Source organism: Jaculus jaculus, chromosome 17 (genome assembly GCF_020740685.1).
Source record: "Jaculus jaculus isolate mJacJac1 chromosome 17, mJacJac1.mat.Y.cur, whole genome shotgun sequence".
NCBI classification, from domain to species: Eukaryota; Metazoa; Chordata; class Mammalia; order Rodentia; family Dipodidae; genus Jaculus; species Jaculus jaculus.
Window position 1 is genome coordinate 14,041,867 of NC_059118.1, and position 17,473 is coordinate 14,059,339.

The 17,473-nt window shown below is 44.0% G+C and overlaps 1 protein-coding gene across 16 annotated transcripts in view; it reads left to right on the top strand.

The window, feature by feature from the left end:
* The window catches only part of Arpp21 (cAMP regulated phosphoprotein 21), a 157,617-nt gene extending 140,780 nt beyond the window's left edge, over positions 1–16,837 (top strand). For 15 of the 16 annotated variants that reach the window (XM_045136734.1, XM_045136730.1, XM_045136729.1 and 12 more), the window contains 2 exons: positions 14,267–14,415; positions 15,997–16,837. In XM_045136734.1, the coding sequence (XP_044992669.1) occupies positions 14,267–14,415; positions 15,997–16,254 (407 nt within the window). In that variant the 3' untranslated portion in view covers positions 16,255–16,837. The remainder of the gene's footprint in view (positions 1–14,266; positions 14,416–15,996) is intronic. The other variant, XM_045136742.1, reaches the window with a different exon arrangement.
* Positions 16,838–17,473: the final 636 nt, after the last annotated feature.

Below are 17,473 nucleotides of genomic sequence, written 5' to 3' on the forward strand. Positions count from 1 at the left end.
ATTTTTTTTTTTTTGCCCTAAGGATCTTTAAACAATGACATTATTTAATAATACTCCGAGTTATTAACAATTCCTTACAAACGTTGCCATTTTCTCCAACTGGAAAGCCACGCATTAGGGCAATGAGTCAAGTATTCTACCTGATACCTAATGACATGTAAGTTTTACAGTTAACATTTACTTAATTGCTGAAGCAGTCATGCTAAGTGCATAATCTGACTTGTTCTCAGGTGTTGAAATGATCATTTATAAAGGGAAAAGGCTCCATGCCAGCAGAAGAGACTATTCTATTAAAAACAAGATTTACCTCATTTTTAAAACCTTCATTTGAGCAGACCATCCCAGTCAGTTGGGAAATGTTTCCTGACATAGTATTTCCATGACCTCTGAGGATGCTGGTGGTGTTACTGGCCTCTTCCCCCCTCACTTACACAGTCTCCCTCCTTCCCTCCTGACCCCGCAGACTGCACCTCACAGGTCCCCTTGCCCCACAGTTTATAAGTAAATCTTGCTAGCGGAAGGCGTCTTCAGCACGTGGTCAAAGGGCAGCAGAAGAGAGAGAAAGCAGAGTCTGCTGAATCATGGTTCTTTCAGAGCTCCTCCTTCAGCTCTCACTAGATTCTGGCCTCGCTAGCTCTCCCCCCCTCACCCCAGGCCGTCTGGCACAGTGAATTCAATAGGTCCCCACGGCTGGGCTCTGAGTATCTCTGTCATTTGCTGGACCCTTAGCTTTTGCATGCCTTCAACAATATTTTCTTAGGAATGTCTCTCTCCCCTGAAATCATAAAGTTGGATTCTGTTTCCTGGTGGAGCCCCAAGGTGATTCTATATTAGTAATCTTGACTCTTCTGGGCTCATGATCATACATAATCTGCTCAATTCTTTTTTTTTTTTCAGTTTTGTTGTTGGTGTTTGAGGTAGAATCTCATTCTAATCCAGGCTGACCTGGAATTCACTATATAGTCTCAGGGCAGCCTTTAACTCATGGCAGTCCTCCTACCTCTACCTCCTAATTGCTGGGACTAAAGGTGTGCAACCAGCACACTGGGCGTTCCTTGTTCGGCATTTTTAAAAAGATTACGTGTGCGTGCGTGCATGTGTGCACACTCATGCATGTGCACTCCCACATGTACCAATACCAAATACCAGATATTTGTGCTACATTTTGCATCCAGCTAACATGGGTACTGCAGAATTGAAGCCATGCCAAGCAGGCTTTAACAGCAAGTGCCCCTAACCCACTGAGGCGTCTGCCCAGCCCCTATGCATAAGTTTTGTTTTCTATAAAACGAGAATAATAACTATACCTACGTCTTACACTGAACATCCTGATGAGGAAGGTAGGGAACATGAATTAGCGTCTCTGCTAACCTGCTGTTTAAAAGAGAGAGAGAGAGAGAGAGAGAGAGTGGCTTCCTCAGCCTGCAGCCTACTGGTGAACGGCCATTGGTGACAGGTCATCTAAACATCGGGGTACAGGTTCTCCCAGGGATTTCAGCAGAGATGGTTGGAGCCCATCTTTCACAAATTATTTCAGTGCTCTGGTACTGCAAAGCCCTTTTTGTGGTTTTCATCCCCAATACCTGTTCTGTTCCTACAGGGGAGTCCATGGGTCACTACCAGAGGCAAACAGGGTGAGCGTCAGCCCCTGGGGCAGAGGTCCACTCTAGGCCCAGTAAGGACACGGTGTTGGCACTAGAGCAGGAACGTATGTGGGAAGGAAATGGTATTTTCTCCGGTTATCATACAAAGCCATCCAATTCCTAAAGTGAAATTTCGGCAGGCAGGCATAGCTTGGCCACAGAGCAGCCCGTCACATTTGGAGGCAGCTTGAGGCATGCGCGCTGGGAAATTCAGTGGCAGGACACAGGTGATTGATGGGAGAGTCTGTGTGAGGTCTGGGACTGGCAGGTCCTCTGCCCTGTGGATGGCAGCTTCATGGCCTGGAGCATATTGAATCAGGCCGTCTCCGGGGATCTGGGGGTCAAGATTGGTTTGAATGCCACAGGCCTGGTGAGGGCTAAGAAGAAGGTCAGAAAAGCAGGGGCCACTCCATGTGCATCTCTCTGGGTCCTGAGGGAGGCAGATGTCCTTGCTTCTTTAAATTATGTATTTGTTTGACAGAGAAAGAGGGAAAGAGAAAGAGAGGGAGAGAGAGAGAGAATGGGCCCCAAGGCCTCCAGCCACTGCAAATGAACTCCAGATGCGTGCGCCCCCTAGTGCATCTGGCTAACGTGGGTCTTGGGGAATTGAACCTGGGTCCTTTGGCTTTGCAGGCGAATACCTTAACCGCTAAGCCATCCCTCCCGCCTGTCCTCGCCTCTTCTTTGCTTTCCTTCAAGGTCAAGTGAAGGTTCAGCACGAGTAAAAGAGAGGCCAACCGCTGGTCATGAAGGCTCCACAGACCAGGGCTCCGAGGATCTCTTCCTTCTAGGCATCCCTTTCCTTCACATTTGCACCCGCTTGCGTATTTTCTCTCAGGTTCCCTTGCAGTTTGCAAACATATGCACAAGGGGTTAGTGAGATAGAAGAGTCTCATTTGTTGCTCTGTTTGGTTTAGAGGTGAGGTCTTCCCCATGGAGCTCAGGCTGGCTCCAGGCTCGCATCCTCCTCCCCACCCCTGAATATGTGCTGGGATTAGTGTGCACCAGTACCCATGCGAACCTAACTCCTTTACTAACATCATCAGCAAATGTTCTCCAAGCACCAAATGTAGACTCTGAGGCCAGGCAGGGAGGGAAGGATATCCGGGCTAGAATAGGTGAAAAGGTGACTCTAGAGGATGGGAGAGGAGAAGAGATGGTACAAAGGAAAGGACAGACGCACCTCGTGTTCATTGCTGGCTGCTCACCACTGGCCTGGGCACTTCCCAACCCCTCCTTCCCACTTTACAAAGGCTCAGTGATTTTCCACATGCAACCTCACACCAGCAACATCAACAGCACCTAGGAATTTGTTCAAAAATATATTTCAGGTCTCAACATAACTAGAATCCATTAAAATCTCTGGGGTTCTGGATGCTGCAATTTTTTTGTTAACTCAGTAGACCCTCAAGGATGACTAGAGGCAGGGCAATCTTGAGATCAACGACCCAGATGGAAGTGATGAAGATGAGATAGAGAGCCTGGCTCAAGCAGAAAATAGAAAGATGCCAGAGCTCTGAGAAGCCAGCTCGCAAGGCTCGCTTGGGTGGATAGGCCCAGCACAGACCCTTACATGGGCCACATTGGAGAGTCATCACGTGTCCTGGCAGGCCAGGTTCCTGCTCCCTTGGGCCCTCTGTTTTCATCATTCCAAATAGGGTAAGGCAGCGGGCTTGCAGACCCAGCAGATCTCTCTGTTCCCTGAAGAGTGGCAGAGCTGGCTCGGCCAGGAGGAAGTGTTCTGAGGCCTAGAAGCAGATCTCAAGCAATAGCAGCCTGGCGACTGTCTTCATAAGTGTCATCTTGGAGCCCATAAATCACTTGAACCATGATGGAAGACAAGTGTTACTCTTGGGTGCCTTGGGGTGACGGCAAGAGCTAACAAGTGAATGATCTGAATTGTTTTTCTCTTCCTACCCTGGAGCAAGCCGCAGAAAGAGCAGAGCTGCTCTGTGTGGAGGGTGGAGAGAGCCTGCCCGGCCTGGCACAAGCAGAGAGCCTGCCCGGCTGAGCGCAGGCAGAGTCTCCCGGGCAGACTCTGGGTCCTAAACTTCACATCCTTTTCAATGATGATGAAATCCGACTTTAATGGTGACCTCTGCCTCCAATTCCAGTCAGCTGTGAAGATGGGCAGGATTCTGTGTGGACAAGTCTGCAACTCCTGAGGATTGATTAGTCCATAGAATAACAGCAAATGGCAGTACTTCTCGGCACTTCACATGGTGAAGTTTAATATCTTCCTCATCGCCGTTCTGCCGTGGATGCTCACGAGCTCATTGGTTCCAAAGATGACTAAGAAAGTGTTTCTTAGCTATTGTTTGGGTTTAGGGCATCATCTGGTGCCCCCAGGGTTTTCTTTTGGGGTGGGGTCCTCTCTATTGGAGTTTTTATGGAATTACAAAACAACAAGGAGCAAGAAGTCTAACAATAATGATAACATCAAAAATGCTTAGTCAGAGCTGGAGAGATGGATTATCAGTGAAGGCACTTGCTGTGAAGCCTAAGGACCCAAGTTCTACTCCCCAGAACCCACGTAAGCCCGATACACAAGGTGGTGCATGCGTCTGGGGTTCATTTGCAGTGTCTGGAGGCCCTAGTGCACCCATTCTCTTCCTCCCTCCCTCCCTGCCTCCCTCCATCTCTCTCTCTCTCTCTCTCTCTCTGACTCTCTCTCTCTCATAAGTAAGTAAATAAATAAATAAAACATATTTTAAATGCTTACTTGTGGAGTGAGGGAGGCTAGGGAAACGGCTTAGTGAGTGAAGTGCATGTGATGCAAGCATGAGGACTTGAATCCAGATCCAAGTACCCACATAACGTACTCTGTAATGTTAGTGCTGGGGAGGCAGAGATGGGTGTATCCCCAGAGCAAGCTGGCTGGCTAGACTAGCCTAATCCTTGAGCACCATATTTAGTGAGAGAACCTGTCACAAAAAAATAAGACAGGGAGCCATTGAAGAAGACCCAACATCAACCTCCTGTATTTTCTAAAATAAACAAAAAAAATCTTTTTTCATAATCATATATTTTATGATGTGTGCCCTATATGTGAATGATGTGTGTGCATATGTTTGTGTGTGTTCATGTGTAAATGGAGGTGATAGGATAACTTTAGGCGTTGGTCCTTGCCTTCCTGGTTTTGGAGGCTAGATCCTCTTCACTATTGCTTTCACCAGGGTAGCTAGCCTGGAAGCTTCCAGGCAATTCTCCTGTCTCCACCACCTCCCTTTTCGTCTTTGGTATACTGGGATTTTAGTTGCTTGCCACAACTTCCAGGTTTTATAGGGATCTGAGTTCCGATGCTCATACCTGTGCCGCAAGCACTTTGTCCACTGAGTCATAGCCACAGCCCCTCTGCCACATTCTTGACAAAAGTTGTCCTGGATAACTCCTATGACTAACAAGGTGTCTGAGCTGTCTTCTTGTCTTCAAACACATTGATGGGGATGACCCAGGACACTTCGCTATGGGATCAGATGAGGTAGTCATATGGTTGGATTGAGAGCTCAGACCATCCCATGGAAAAAAGACAGACCCCTTTTGTACACTGGGCTTTAACCATCTTGGTTGTGTGAAATCCTTGTTGTGTACCATGTTAGAAATCACAAGTTCACAGGTTTTGCTACTCTAGCCCAGAGTTTTAATCCTTTCCTCTTTATTTCCTTTTCAAAATATAAAGATCCTTATATTGAATCAAAGGTATGATAGTTTAAATGTGTGGCTCCATAGACCCAGGCTAGAAGCTTGAGCGTCCAATGGGCAGAACCCTACTGGGGAAGAGGCGTGTCACTGGGAGTAGATGTTAGGGTTGAGCCCTAAGGTGCGTTTGGGATAGATCTTGAATCCAGCACTAAGATGTGTGGAAAACAATTGGCACTCCAGCATATTGTGCTTGCTGTTTGTGGTGTTTGCTGACTGTTTGGTGATGTCTCTCTGCTTGGATCTATGAAATATGCTAGCCTCTGTCACCATTGATGGTGTGTCCCCTGGGTCTGTAAGCCTTCCTCCCATAAGCTGCTTCTTGTTGGGTGTTTGTCCCTGAAATGAGGATGGGATTGCAACAATTGGTGTTCCAGAAATGTCTGATACTTGCTCAAAGAGCCTCTGGTAAAAAAAAAAAAAAAAAAAAAAATTGGGAATAGTGTCAGCTGGTTATAAAGCTCTTTACAGTGATAATGTGAGAAATTGGCAGTTACTATAGGTGAAGCCTTCTTTGTTCAGATAGACAGCTTTCCTGAGCTTTACTGATATTCAGGATTATTGTGTAGCAATTAATCCATTTTAATTTTTCCTCAAGACTACACCACCATTAGAACTCAAAGATTCTTTTTTCAGAGAAATCACATCCTAAGTGTGTGTCTGTGTCCCCTCCCTCTATTCCTACTGACTTTGCCTTAGCTCACACAATCATCATCTCTCTCATAGAGATTGCCACTTTAATATCAGATCTATACTATTTGCAAAGTCTTCCAGTCAATCAATGTTTGTGGAAGAGTCCAGCCAGTCCTGAAATGAACAAAAGAATTAGTTTGACAACATACAAATAATAATATAGGAGAACATATTTGACATAAAAAGGTAGCTTGAGGCTGAAGAAATTGCTCAGTGGAGAAGGCACTTGCTTGTAAAGCCTGGAAGTTGGGTTTAATTCCCCAGTACCCAAGTAAAGCCAGACGTGCAAAGTGGAGCATATATCTCAAGTTCATTTGTCGTGGCAAAAGGCTTTGCAGTACCCATTCTCTCCCTCTCTCTCTCTCTCTCTCTCTCATAAATATATATTTTAAAATAGCAGTTTTGATTCACCACTTGTTGCTTAGGAAATCATTTTTCCCATTGTAGTAATAGGAAAATTCCTACAGATTGAATCTATGACTATGGTACTTACCCTTGCAAGGTTGGCCAGGGATGGTTCTTACCTTGTAGCCATGCCACAGGCCAGTCGTCCACCCACAGTGACGCTGACCCTATGACCTGTGACCTCAAAGTGATCTTGTTCTACTCAAGCGGTCAACAGTAATTCATCAGTAGAAGTAGGCACTGGGGTGACATCAGTGGGAGCCAGCCCTCTCCATTTCCACCACCCTGACTCTACCTGGAGACTGGCCTGGGGATAAGCTCCTTGCGCATCTGTTTGCTGCCAACCAGGAGCATACACTGCGTGTCCTTAATTAACACTGCTAGGTGGGATAGAGGAATGCCACACGTTCCTCTGAGCTGCTCAGCCTTATTAATAAAGTAAAACGTTGCTGCGTCTTTCACAGCAGACTCTGTCCCTCTGGGTTGTTGGAGCTCTCTGGCTGTCGGCATGCCACGATGGGCCAGGAAAGTTCAGTGAATGACTTCGATAATAAGACAGCCTCTTCCATTTAAAACGGAATCCAGCCCCCCCCCCCCCCCGCACCTTCCCTCAGAGGCATTCATTGAAATTCCGTGCATGATCCATTCCTCTAGTCATTTAACAATGTCTCTCATGTTTGCCCTGATTTTAAAAAGCAGGGAAAAAAAAAAAAAGGAAAGACAGAAAGAAAGCCAGGTTTGTGTTTGTGATAATGTAGACAAGGATGGTACAACTGCAGTGAATTGGCCCCCGAGGCTGGTGGTAATAGGCTGGCTCGTCTGATGTGTGCCTCCGCCAGACAGTGGACCATGCGTGGTTGCTCTCCGGGGAAGGCAAAGAGGCTTTTAAGAATTACGTTCTGCGCAGGATGAAAGCTAATGAGGGAAGGAGCAAGTGCGAAGAGAAACGACGACTCCTCGGGAAGCCTGGCTCCACTTAGGGCTGTCACAGCTCCCCTCAAAGTCATGAGGGTAGATGTGTCCCTATAGGGACACAGAGCGCACCCTCCCTTACACGAGGCATGCTCTCCTGGGTCACAGCACCACCTTCCCAAGGAATTAAAGCCACTCAATAATGAATGCTGGGGAGACGGATGCATAGACTGCCAGTGAGTAAGGTGAAAATGGGCATTGGCATCAAAGAGGAAAAAGCTTATGATGGGCTTCAACAGTAAAAACGGCGGGGGGGGGGTACACAATTTCTTGTATCCCCATTTTCTGTCTTAAAGGCTGTCTTGGTTATTTTACTTATTATATAAGGATGGAATTGTTACCAACATACGATTTTTCTGACTATTTTTATCCTATATCTTAGTTGTTTAAGTTGTTTAAAAATAAAATATGTTTTCAAATCTAGTGTCCACTGCTTTCTTACCCTAAACAGCCAATATTGAGTTTTGGATCACGTACACTGGGGGACTGGAAGGAAGGCAACATGTCTCAGATGATTCACTCCTTGGCTTTCGCTTGGCCCGTCTTGTTATACCTGGAGTCCTTAGTGCAGGGCAGGTACTAGAGCAGGCAATGCCATAGAAGCCAGGGATATCGTCAGATGCCTCTGAGGGTTCCAAGGCTTCAAACATCATATGAAGGGAGTACCTGGAGCTGTCTTTTTCTGAGGAGCCGCTGGAGCGCTGGCCTCCATGTGACAGGAGTTGCTGAGACTGTCTTCTGCTTGTCATGAGGGAGGAGTTGCAGGTAGGAGCCACAGTGACCCCAGACCCCTTCTCTGTGGCACAGTCCGTGATCCCCTTCTTGAACCCACAGTGATTCTATGATGTCAGGCTGCAAATCTGTTCTTACCAGCCACAGCCCTCTGGAACAGCAAATGCTGAGGTAGGCAAAGCTGGGAAGGAAAATCTGCCCTAGAGGTGGGACCTCAGTAGCAATAAAACTTGGGAACAAATCTGAAGTGCTCACACAGTTAGAAAGCATAAAGGCAGCCATCTATACGCCCCAAAAATACAGTGCTCTAACTGGCCTGAGGAACCTCATTTCCTCTGGGCCCTCGTCTGATGCCCTTGATTGTTTTGCCAATCCATTTTCATCATCCTCTTCCCTATTTTTACCTTCCAAATGCTGTGAAAGCTGTCTGCACTGTCAAAGGCCAAGAGCTCTTGCTTGGGATACTCACTCGCCTTGGGGTCTTGACTACGTTGCTTTTATCTGGCATTAAGCTACTTTACCTTCCATTTCAAGACTGTAGCTCTGTGACCCATTTGCACAGCCACTCACACTTCACACCCCGGCCGTCTGTCTGGCCACCTGTGGGAGGGACTAGCTGTTGGAGGACTTATTGAATGGACTGAGTTGATCTCCACAGGGCAGTCATGTTTTACCTTTGATTTCCTTTCATTCATACTCACCGGGTCTTGTTCAACAAATCGTGAGGCGTAATTCTTTTCCTCTTAGCTTAATTGTTTTAACCACTGAAAATACAATGAATGTACTAAATGACCATTGAGTACCTGCCACATGAGAGAGATTATATTAGGTTTAACTAGAAAGGGAAAGGGTGCATAATAAATGGCGGTCCCATTGAATGAGAAAGAGCAAGTGTGCTGGGATCAGAAATCCACAGCAGACATTGCAGATTTGTCTCCTAGAAGCTCCGAGACCTTGATGATATTCTACGTCGTGCTTCTTCATGGGAGGAGTCTGACAATGGTCACCACCTCTCAGCACTGCACGGCACCAGGTAGAAGCTCTTAATTTACTACTTGGCTTGCTTGCTGGCTTAGAATCAAACATCATGGAAACAGGAGCATCGGTAAAAGAATTCATATGTGTCCAAGAACCAGTAGACACTGGAAATTGTCAAGATGCCAAAAAAAAAAAAAAAAAAAACAACTATCAAACATTAGCAAAAAGAGAGACCCCTAGGCAAACCTTTATCTTCGTATCCACCATCTACTGCGCCACAGACAAGAGGCGCTGAACTGTCAGGATTCCACCCCAGGCCTCATGCAAAGTGCAGCATCTGAATTCAGCAGCAAACTACTGGACAGACCACTCTTTAGGGATGTGCAGAAATAATAGTATTTGACTCATCCAAATTTTACAGTAACCAGATTGTTAACTCCAATCATGTGAAAATCTACCCTTTCTCATTAAGAATGCTTGGCTTAAGCAACATAACGTGTGTGTGTGTGTGTGTGTGTCTGTGTGTGTGTGTGTGTGTGTGTGTGTGTGTGTGTGTGATAGTTCTTATGCTAAGAGTTTAGGAATAGTTGGCCTGGGGAGATAGCTCACTAAGTAAAGTGCTTGCTGCCTAAGTATGAGATCTAAGTTCCGATTTCTGGTGCCCACACAACAGCCCAACACAATGATGGGCACCTGTAACCCTACAGCCAAAGAGGAAGCGATGGGATAACTGTAGTCACTTGCTAGCTAGCTGATCTAGCCAAAGCAGTGAGCCTCAAGTTTAGTGACAGACCCTGTCTCAAAAAAATAAGGTGGTGAGTCACCTAGGAAGATACTCAGTGTTGACTTTTGAGACACACACACACACACACACACACACGTACATGTGCATGTACCTGAATGTGACACAAGTGTGTACACACACAAAAATACAAGTTAAGGGCTGGAGAGATACTTAGCAGTTAGGGTACTTGCCCGCCAAAGCCAAAGGACCTGGGTTCTGTTCTCCAGGTTCCACATAAGCCAGATGCACAATGGGGTACATGCATCTGGAGTTTGTTTGCAGTGGCTAGAGACCCTCATGCACCCATTCTCTCTCTCTCTCTCCCAAACAAATAAAATATATTTTAAAACTACAAGTTATGGGCTGGAGTGATGGCTTAGCAGTTTAGTGCTTGCCTGTGAAGCCTAAAGACCCTGGTTCGAGGCTCGATTCCCCAAGACCCACGTTAGCCAGATGCACAAGGGAGCGAATGCATCTGGAATTCGTTTGCAGTGGCTGGAAGCCCTGACGCACCCCTTCTCTCTCTTTCTCTTTCTCTCTCTCTCTCTCTCTCTCTCTCTATTTCTCTCCCTCCTTCTCTCTGTTGCTGTCAAATGAATTAATAAAAATTTTAAAAAATGCAAGTTAAAATATCAATCACAATATATGTATAGTTGAATTAATTTATATTGTAGTTTTTCATCATGGTGTCTTGATACATCAAGGCAAATGTTTTCTTGCTAAAACACTGGCAGAGTGTCCTCAAACTACCAACAGCATTCAACTACTCTTGGGCTTTAGTAGAAAGTTTGCAGATTTACTGTTGGCTTTCATGTTTATGGGGTGCAGACATTCTGAGCTGTGTGATTCCTCCAGTTAGCAGATTTCCTTCCTAAGTGGCTAGGAGGCATGTGTTCATTCCTGACCTTTTCCCTTCCAGAAAATAAATGGCGCATGTGACTTTAAAATTGAATCAATCTTCACTGAGAATGAAATAATCTTTAAAAAAATGGTTAATGTCTTTATCATTTCCTGAGCAAGCCTACGAGGCAGGAGCATGTTGCACTTTTCTTTTCTGTGAGATGTATTTTATCTGGCTCATAGTCCATAAATGAGAAGTGATCACTTCGAAGCTAAGAATTGACAAACTGGAATACAGTTTTTCATCTGAATAGACAAGATAAGCAGGTTGCCAGGGGCACAGCCATCTTTGCCCGGGTGTCCAGAACAGACACTGCTGCTGCGTGCTTGGACTACTTCTATCCCCTCTGATCCGCAGCTCAGATCCACAGTCCACACGGCGTCCTGTCTTACGGGTCCCTCTGCAACCCACCTTTCCTGGTGTGAGTTGAAGAAATGGGTGTCTCCAGTTAAACCATGCCAGACGTAAATAAACGTCTCCCACCTGGAGAGTGAATTGAGAAATGAATGGTATTCATGCATAGAAATTGAGCTTCTCTTCCATTTAAGGTTTCATCTTGAAATGGAACAGTGTTTGCTCCCCCACTTATATCCTTATTTGTCTCTAAGAGTGTTTACTGTGGGACCCCAGTGCAGAGCTAGTAGCCCATCGCTATGCATCACAGCACAGCAGAGGTTCACAAGTCATCTTACAGGGGAGCCCTGGGGAGGGAGGGGCTACCTGTGGCGGAACCCCTGCTAGCAGAGGGGATGCCTGGCTCTCTCACCAGCTGGGCACCCTGTGGGGATGGGGTCCTCCAGCTTCCATGCTTTTGTTCTGGCCCTAATTATTTGTCTTGTGCTTTTTCTACAAAGCCATCGTTTTCTGAACATTTCAACATTTCCATTCTTTTCCTTTCACCTGAACTTTGATTCAGATAGCGTGGTAATTCGTGACTTGCTTCTTACCCACGTCAACTTATTTTTAAACAAAACGACTCAGTGGAAGGATGAAAGTGTTACATGAGCAAATGAATGAATAAGATTCAGACATTAGGCCACCTGCTTGCTCTTCCCCCTTTCTGCCTCTACATCTCCTGCCCTTCCCTCCTGTCTTTTGGCTTACCAAATAGCTATATGTATTCTGTAAAAGACTCACTGTGGGGCTGGAGAGGTGGCTTAGCAGTTAAGCGCTTGCTCCATTCCCCAGAACCCATGTTAGCCAGATGCACAAGGGGGTATACGCATCTGGAGTCTGTTTGCAGTGGCTGGAAGCCCTGGTGCACCCATTCTCTCTCTCTCTATCTGCCTCTTTCTCTCTCTGTCACTTTCAAGTAAGTGAATAAAAATAAACCAAAAAAAAAAAAATTTAAAAAAAGACTCACTGTGGCCCAAATCAAGTAATTTTCTTATGTGTACACAATTCATGGGACAAAGAACTTCCTGTGGTTAGGAATAGCATCATGATGAAATGGTAAATTAACCTTATGACTTTTTTTCAGGATGTAAATGGCATGGCAATTGAATATATGAATCACATTGGAAAATTGTATATACTTACTAGGGACCAATGGGAAACAATTTTCTGCTAGTATATTAAAAGAAAATTGCCAAGAACCTTTCTCTTCCTGAAGTCTTCTGATAGGTAGTTTTACAAGTGATGGAACTTGGTTGGCTTTCTTAGCACCAAGCTGCAAACACTAAGTATGTGCCCCTTGGGCAAATGCTAGGAAACCTAAGTGGAACCATGAGTATATTAAAGGAAAACTTTGACCATGCACTGGGATCAGGATGGAGCAGGTGGGAAGGTAGTCATTGCCCTCAGTTAGATTGGTAATATATGGTGTCTTTCACAGATTTAAAACAACTCAATAAGTTAAAAGCTCTGTGAGGATGAATCAGGTGAACAAAAGGATCATAAAAAAAAAAAAATAGTGTGTATACTAACTATCCCTTCCAAATGTAGACAGAGGCCAGACCTCTCAGTTTGATCTGGACTTAGCCTTCTTTCCCCATTCTTCCATACTAACAACAGTTGGCTTCAAACCTTAGTGAATGGAACCAGCGTCCTAATGCAATGACTATTTCTCAGCCCTGTGTCCATGCTCTGAAATGAAGTTACTTTTTTGTAGTAAAATATTTTCTTATATAGAGACTATAATTATAATCTTACCTTTCCTCAATATAAATCAAAAACTTTTTCATTAGCTCATTTTTTTTTGTTTTTAACATAACTCACATATTAACATTGTATATTTATTTGCTTTCATTTTTAGAGTAACATTATGAGGCTTAACTCAGTGTTTGTGTTAAGATAATCTAGCATTCTAAAAGATTCTTCTTTCAGAGAATTGCTTTAAGATGTCACTTCTGCTTATTCCTGAGGCTCAGCATGGTGAGCAATATGAGCTCTGGACAGACCTGATTCACAACATGAAAGGAACCTGCTTTATCTCTCCATTACTGTGGCATCTTTACCTAAGTCATCACTTGCTTCCCAGCATTTATAAGAACAGTACACAATCCCCCTCTAACCATTTATTTTAACCTGCTTATGATGGGGATTAAAACAATTGAAGTAAATCAAATGTTCTCTAAGCCAACCCACCCAAAAGTATACAGACAAACTTTTCAGTGTTGAAATCTGTGTTACATCTATAACATATTCTTGGCCACTTAATGAATATTTTACCAGAATGTTCTCTTAAGAGCCAGTAGTGAAACAAAATAAAAGCATTGGTATACCTTTCACTTATTGCTGCCTTTTATCCCATGGATATTTAATAATTCAGGGAGAGGGAGTCATTTTGTTACTAGAATATGAAAAAAAAAAAGTTCTTATGCTTTTGGTGGTCCCTGTATGAAGTGAAATAATTCAAGATAGTGGGCCAGTAAGGGGTTGAGTCATTTATTCTACAAAACAAGCCTTCATAATATGAAAAATTATTGAATATAACTGAACCAAGAAGAAAACCAAGTAGGATAATTGACAGTGTCAAGAAGATTCTGTGTTATGAAAAGCATGTCATTGTCATAGACGCTCATCGGACCACTCTATATAACAGTGGAAATGCCAGAGGATTTTCACCAGAAAATTCAATGTAGGAATATCAGTGGATATTTTTAGAACTATAATCTTGTCTACACTTAGAAGTTACAAAAAAACTTAGGAAAGAAATGTCTGGTATCATATTCACAACATGAATATAGAATTGTCAATTGTCTGAAGCTAACTAGATATGACTTTCAAGCTTAGGTAGTGATGTGAATTCATTGAGGTAAGATCTTTCTCCTCTCAGGGAACACTACTGTGTAGATTACAGTGCCCTTGATTTGAATTAGTTTTATACTGTGTTGAGTTTTGTGCTATTAAACGTATTTTTTAGTATATGCATTTCTTATCCCAAGAAATATTATTTGTTCCTCCTACCATTGTCCATTCCCAATCCATTCAGAGGAACCTTTTTGTTTATCTCCACAGGTTACCAGCCAGTCTTGTCTGGCCAGCAGAGCTTCCAAAGCCTGATGGGAGTGCAGCAGGCACCTCAAAGTCAGGGAGTGATGAGCAGCCAGCAAGGAGCCCCGGTGCAGGGTGTGGTGGTCTCTTATCCAACCATGTCTTCTTATCAGGTGCACATGAGCCACTGGGAAAACTGTGGGTCACAAAGTGACACTTTCCAGACCAGAACCTGTGAGAAGTTCTCTGTGTTGGGTGCCTTGAACCAACCATATCTGTTAGTTGACTTTGAATCCGTATTATGAAAGTGGTCGAGGCTGGAGAGATGGCACTCTGCCTGCAAAGCCTAACAACCTGGGTTCAATTCCCCAAGACTCACATAAAGCTGGATGAACAAAGTGGTGCATGCATCGGGAGTTCATTGGCAGTGACTGGAGGCCCTGGTGCACTGATTCTCTCTCTCTCCCTCCTTGTACATAAAGAAATAAAATATTTTTAAAACATAATAAGTAAAAAATGGAAAACATTTAAAAATGACATTGCATTTGAATGCAATGGTGAATTGGTTTCCATGTAAATTTAATATTCATGGAAGAAGATTCATTAAAGTTATATTCATGAAGACCTTTGCACATAATATTAAATTTTTACTTCTCAGGAAGGCCTCATGACAAATTCCCAGTCACTTTTGTACTCATCCAAAAAAAGACCACTCTGCCACAATTTAAAGTTATTAAAGATTTTAATAGCATCTCAGGATCATTGAAAGAGCACTTATGAGACCAAATAACTCTATTCTCCAGACAAGACAACTTGAGTCCTAAAGCATCCTTATGCATGCTCTTGTGATTTATATCCTGAAATGCCCTGGAAGTAGAAATGAATTAGTAAAATGGTTTAATCGTTAGATTTAGCTATAATGTATAACCATCTGCAAAAATTTATTTTACAAAAGGCACTTCTGGCAGTAAGGAACCTATTTTAGTTACTCCTATGTTGAAGATACCTGCCTATTGTAGAAATTTCTAAGCTGCTTTGCAAGAAACTAGAAAGGAAAATGGTATTGCACATTGAGAAAGCCAGAGAAGGAGTAAAAATGCTATTCCTGTGGGAATGGAGGAGAGAGAAAGGAAGAGAAGAGAAGAGGAGGGCGGGGAGGGAGAGGGAGAGAGAGAGGAGAGGGAAAGTGTGAGAGAGAAAGGAGAGGAGAGGAGAAAGAGAAGAGAGGAAGGGAGCTCAGGAAGGAGGGGGAGAGGAAGAGAGGAGAGGGAGGGAGGGAAGGATATTGGAGAAGAAAGGTAAAGCTGACAGAGAGAGAGAGGGAGACAGAGAAAGACAGAGAGAAAACCAGGAGAAAAGGGAGATCGAGGGGAAGAAACAAGAAGAATGGAGACAAGGGGAGAAGAGGGAAGGAAAGTGAAAATGGAAGACAGGAGAGAGACAGGTGAAAAAGAGCAAGTGGAAGAGAGAGAGAGAAAGAGCTCAGAGCTGACCCATCTAAGCCGCTGCTGCATACCGGGATGGGGCCCAGCCAAGCCATACCGGCATGGTTCTCTGAGGGAAGGGCCCTTATGCAAATGGCAATCAGAGAGGTTAAGGAAGCATCCCCTGGTGAAATAGCTAATGGAGGGCAGACCTGTGATCAGTGAGCCCTTGGATCTAAACGCAAACACAACTAATGCCCAGAACCCCGAAGGTCCTTGCTGCCCAGCAAGTCCAGCCTCTTCATGCACTTGTCTGTGTCTTCCCTGCAGGTGCCAATGACCCAAGGTTCTGAAGGAGTGCCCCAGCAGGCCTACCAACAGCCAATCATGCTGCCCAGCCAGGCAGGCCCAGGGTCACTCCCAGCCACCGGAATGCCTGTGTACTGTAACATCACACCGCCAGCCCCTCAGAGCAGCCTGCGGCTGATCGGCCCACACTGCCCCTCCCGCACGGTGCCCGTGATATCGGCCAGCTGCAGGGCAAACTGCGGGAGCATGAGCAATGCGGGCTGGCAGGTCAAATTCTGAGAGCCCTTGCCTGCTCGCGAGCTGTACTCGATCAGCTGTTACTCATGGCCTCCGAGGGGAAAGGAGACCCGGGCAACTGGCTGAGGACTTCCGTATTTACTCAACACCCATGTGATTGCTGCTGGACTTCTGTTTCAAAAAAAAAAAACAAAAGAAGAAGAAAAAGAAAAAAAAAATAATCAAAGACTAACACACACATTAGCTGGTTGATGGTGCATATTTCTGTCACGTCTGCTAGGTATGCCTTTATAGCTTAGCTAGTGACATGAATTCATCAAGGTAAGATTTTCTCCTACCACTGAATACCACTGTGTAGATTATAACAACCCTGATTTGGATTAGTTTTGTACTCTGTGTTGAGTTTGTGATGCTAAAAGTATTTAAAAAAATATATCTATATACTAAATCACATCGTACCAAAGCTGTCATGGAAAAGAAAAGAAGAATTTAAGAATGGAAAAAATAATTTATATACACTATAGAGTTTTCTTTTTTTAAGAAAATGGATATATATGGTATTGTAGTGTTTAATCAAAATAAAAACCATTTGACCTTACAGAGGAAGGTCATGTTTTTATCATCATTGGCATCTGCCTCTTTTTCAATGTGTCCTGCTATTTTCACCGTCTTCCTCTCTGTGAATTATTTTATAAATATTGTGTGAAAGATGGTTTTAGGTATCTTGTGTTGAACTTGCATCATCCTGGGGGATGGTACGCTCAAACATTTCACCTAAAGTAGTCTCTTACGATATTACAAGGTTCCTGAAAATAAAATAGCACCCATGTTATTCATTCATCAGGCCACATTTTTGAAATATGTAATACACACACACACACACACACACACATACACACACACACACACACATACACACACACACACACACACATATATATATCATATACTATATACATACAAATTATAGAAATGTAATTAGATTTCCTATTGGTACATTACATGGAAATGCAATTACATACAAATGTATAGAAATTATATAGAAACTAATGACATTTCCTACTGGAAAATCAAACCTTTATTAGTAAGACCTATACCATGACCTGTTCTGTTATTACTGGAGTTCTACCATGTACCTGGAGAAGATGTCTTTGCTTAGAGTTAAATTGGAAGGGAAATAGTCTAATGCCTTCAGTTATACCAGACCATACAGTTCAAAGTGCCACTGGCTTAACAGTGAGTAACTGAAAGGGGCTAATGT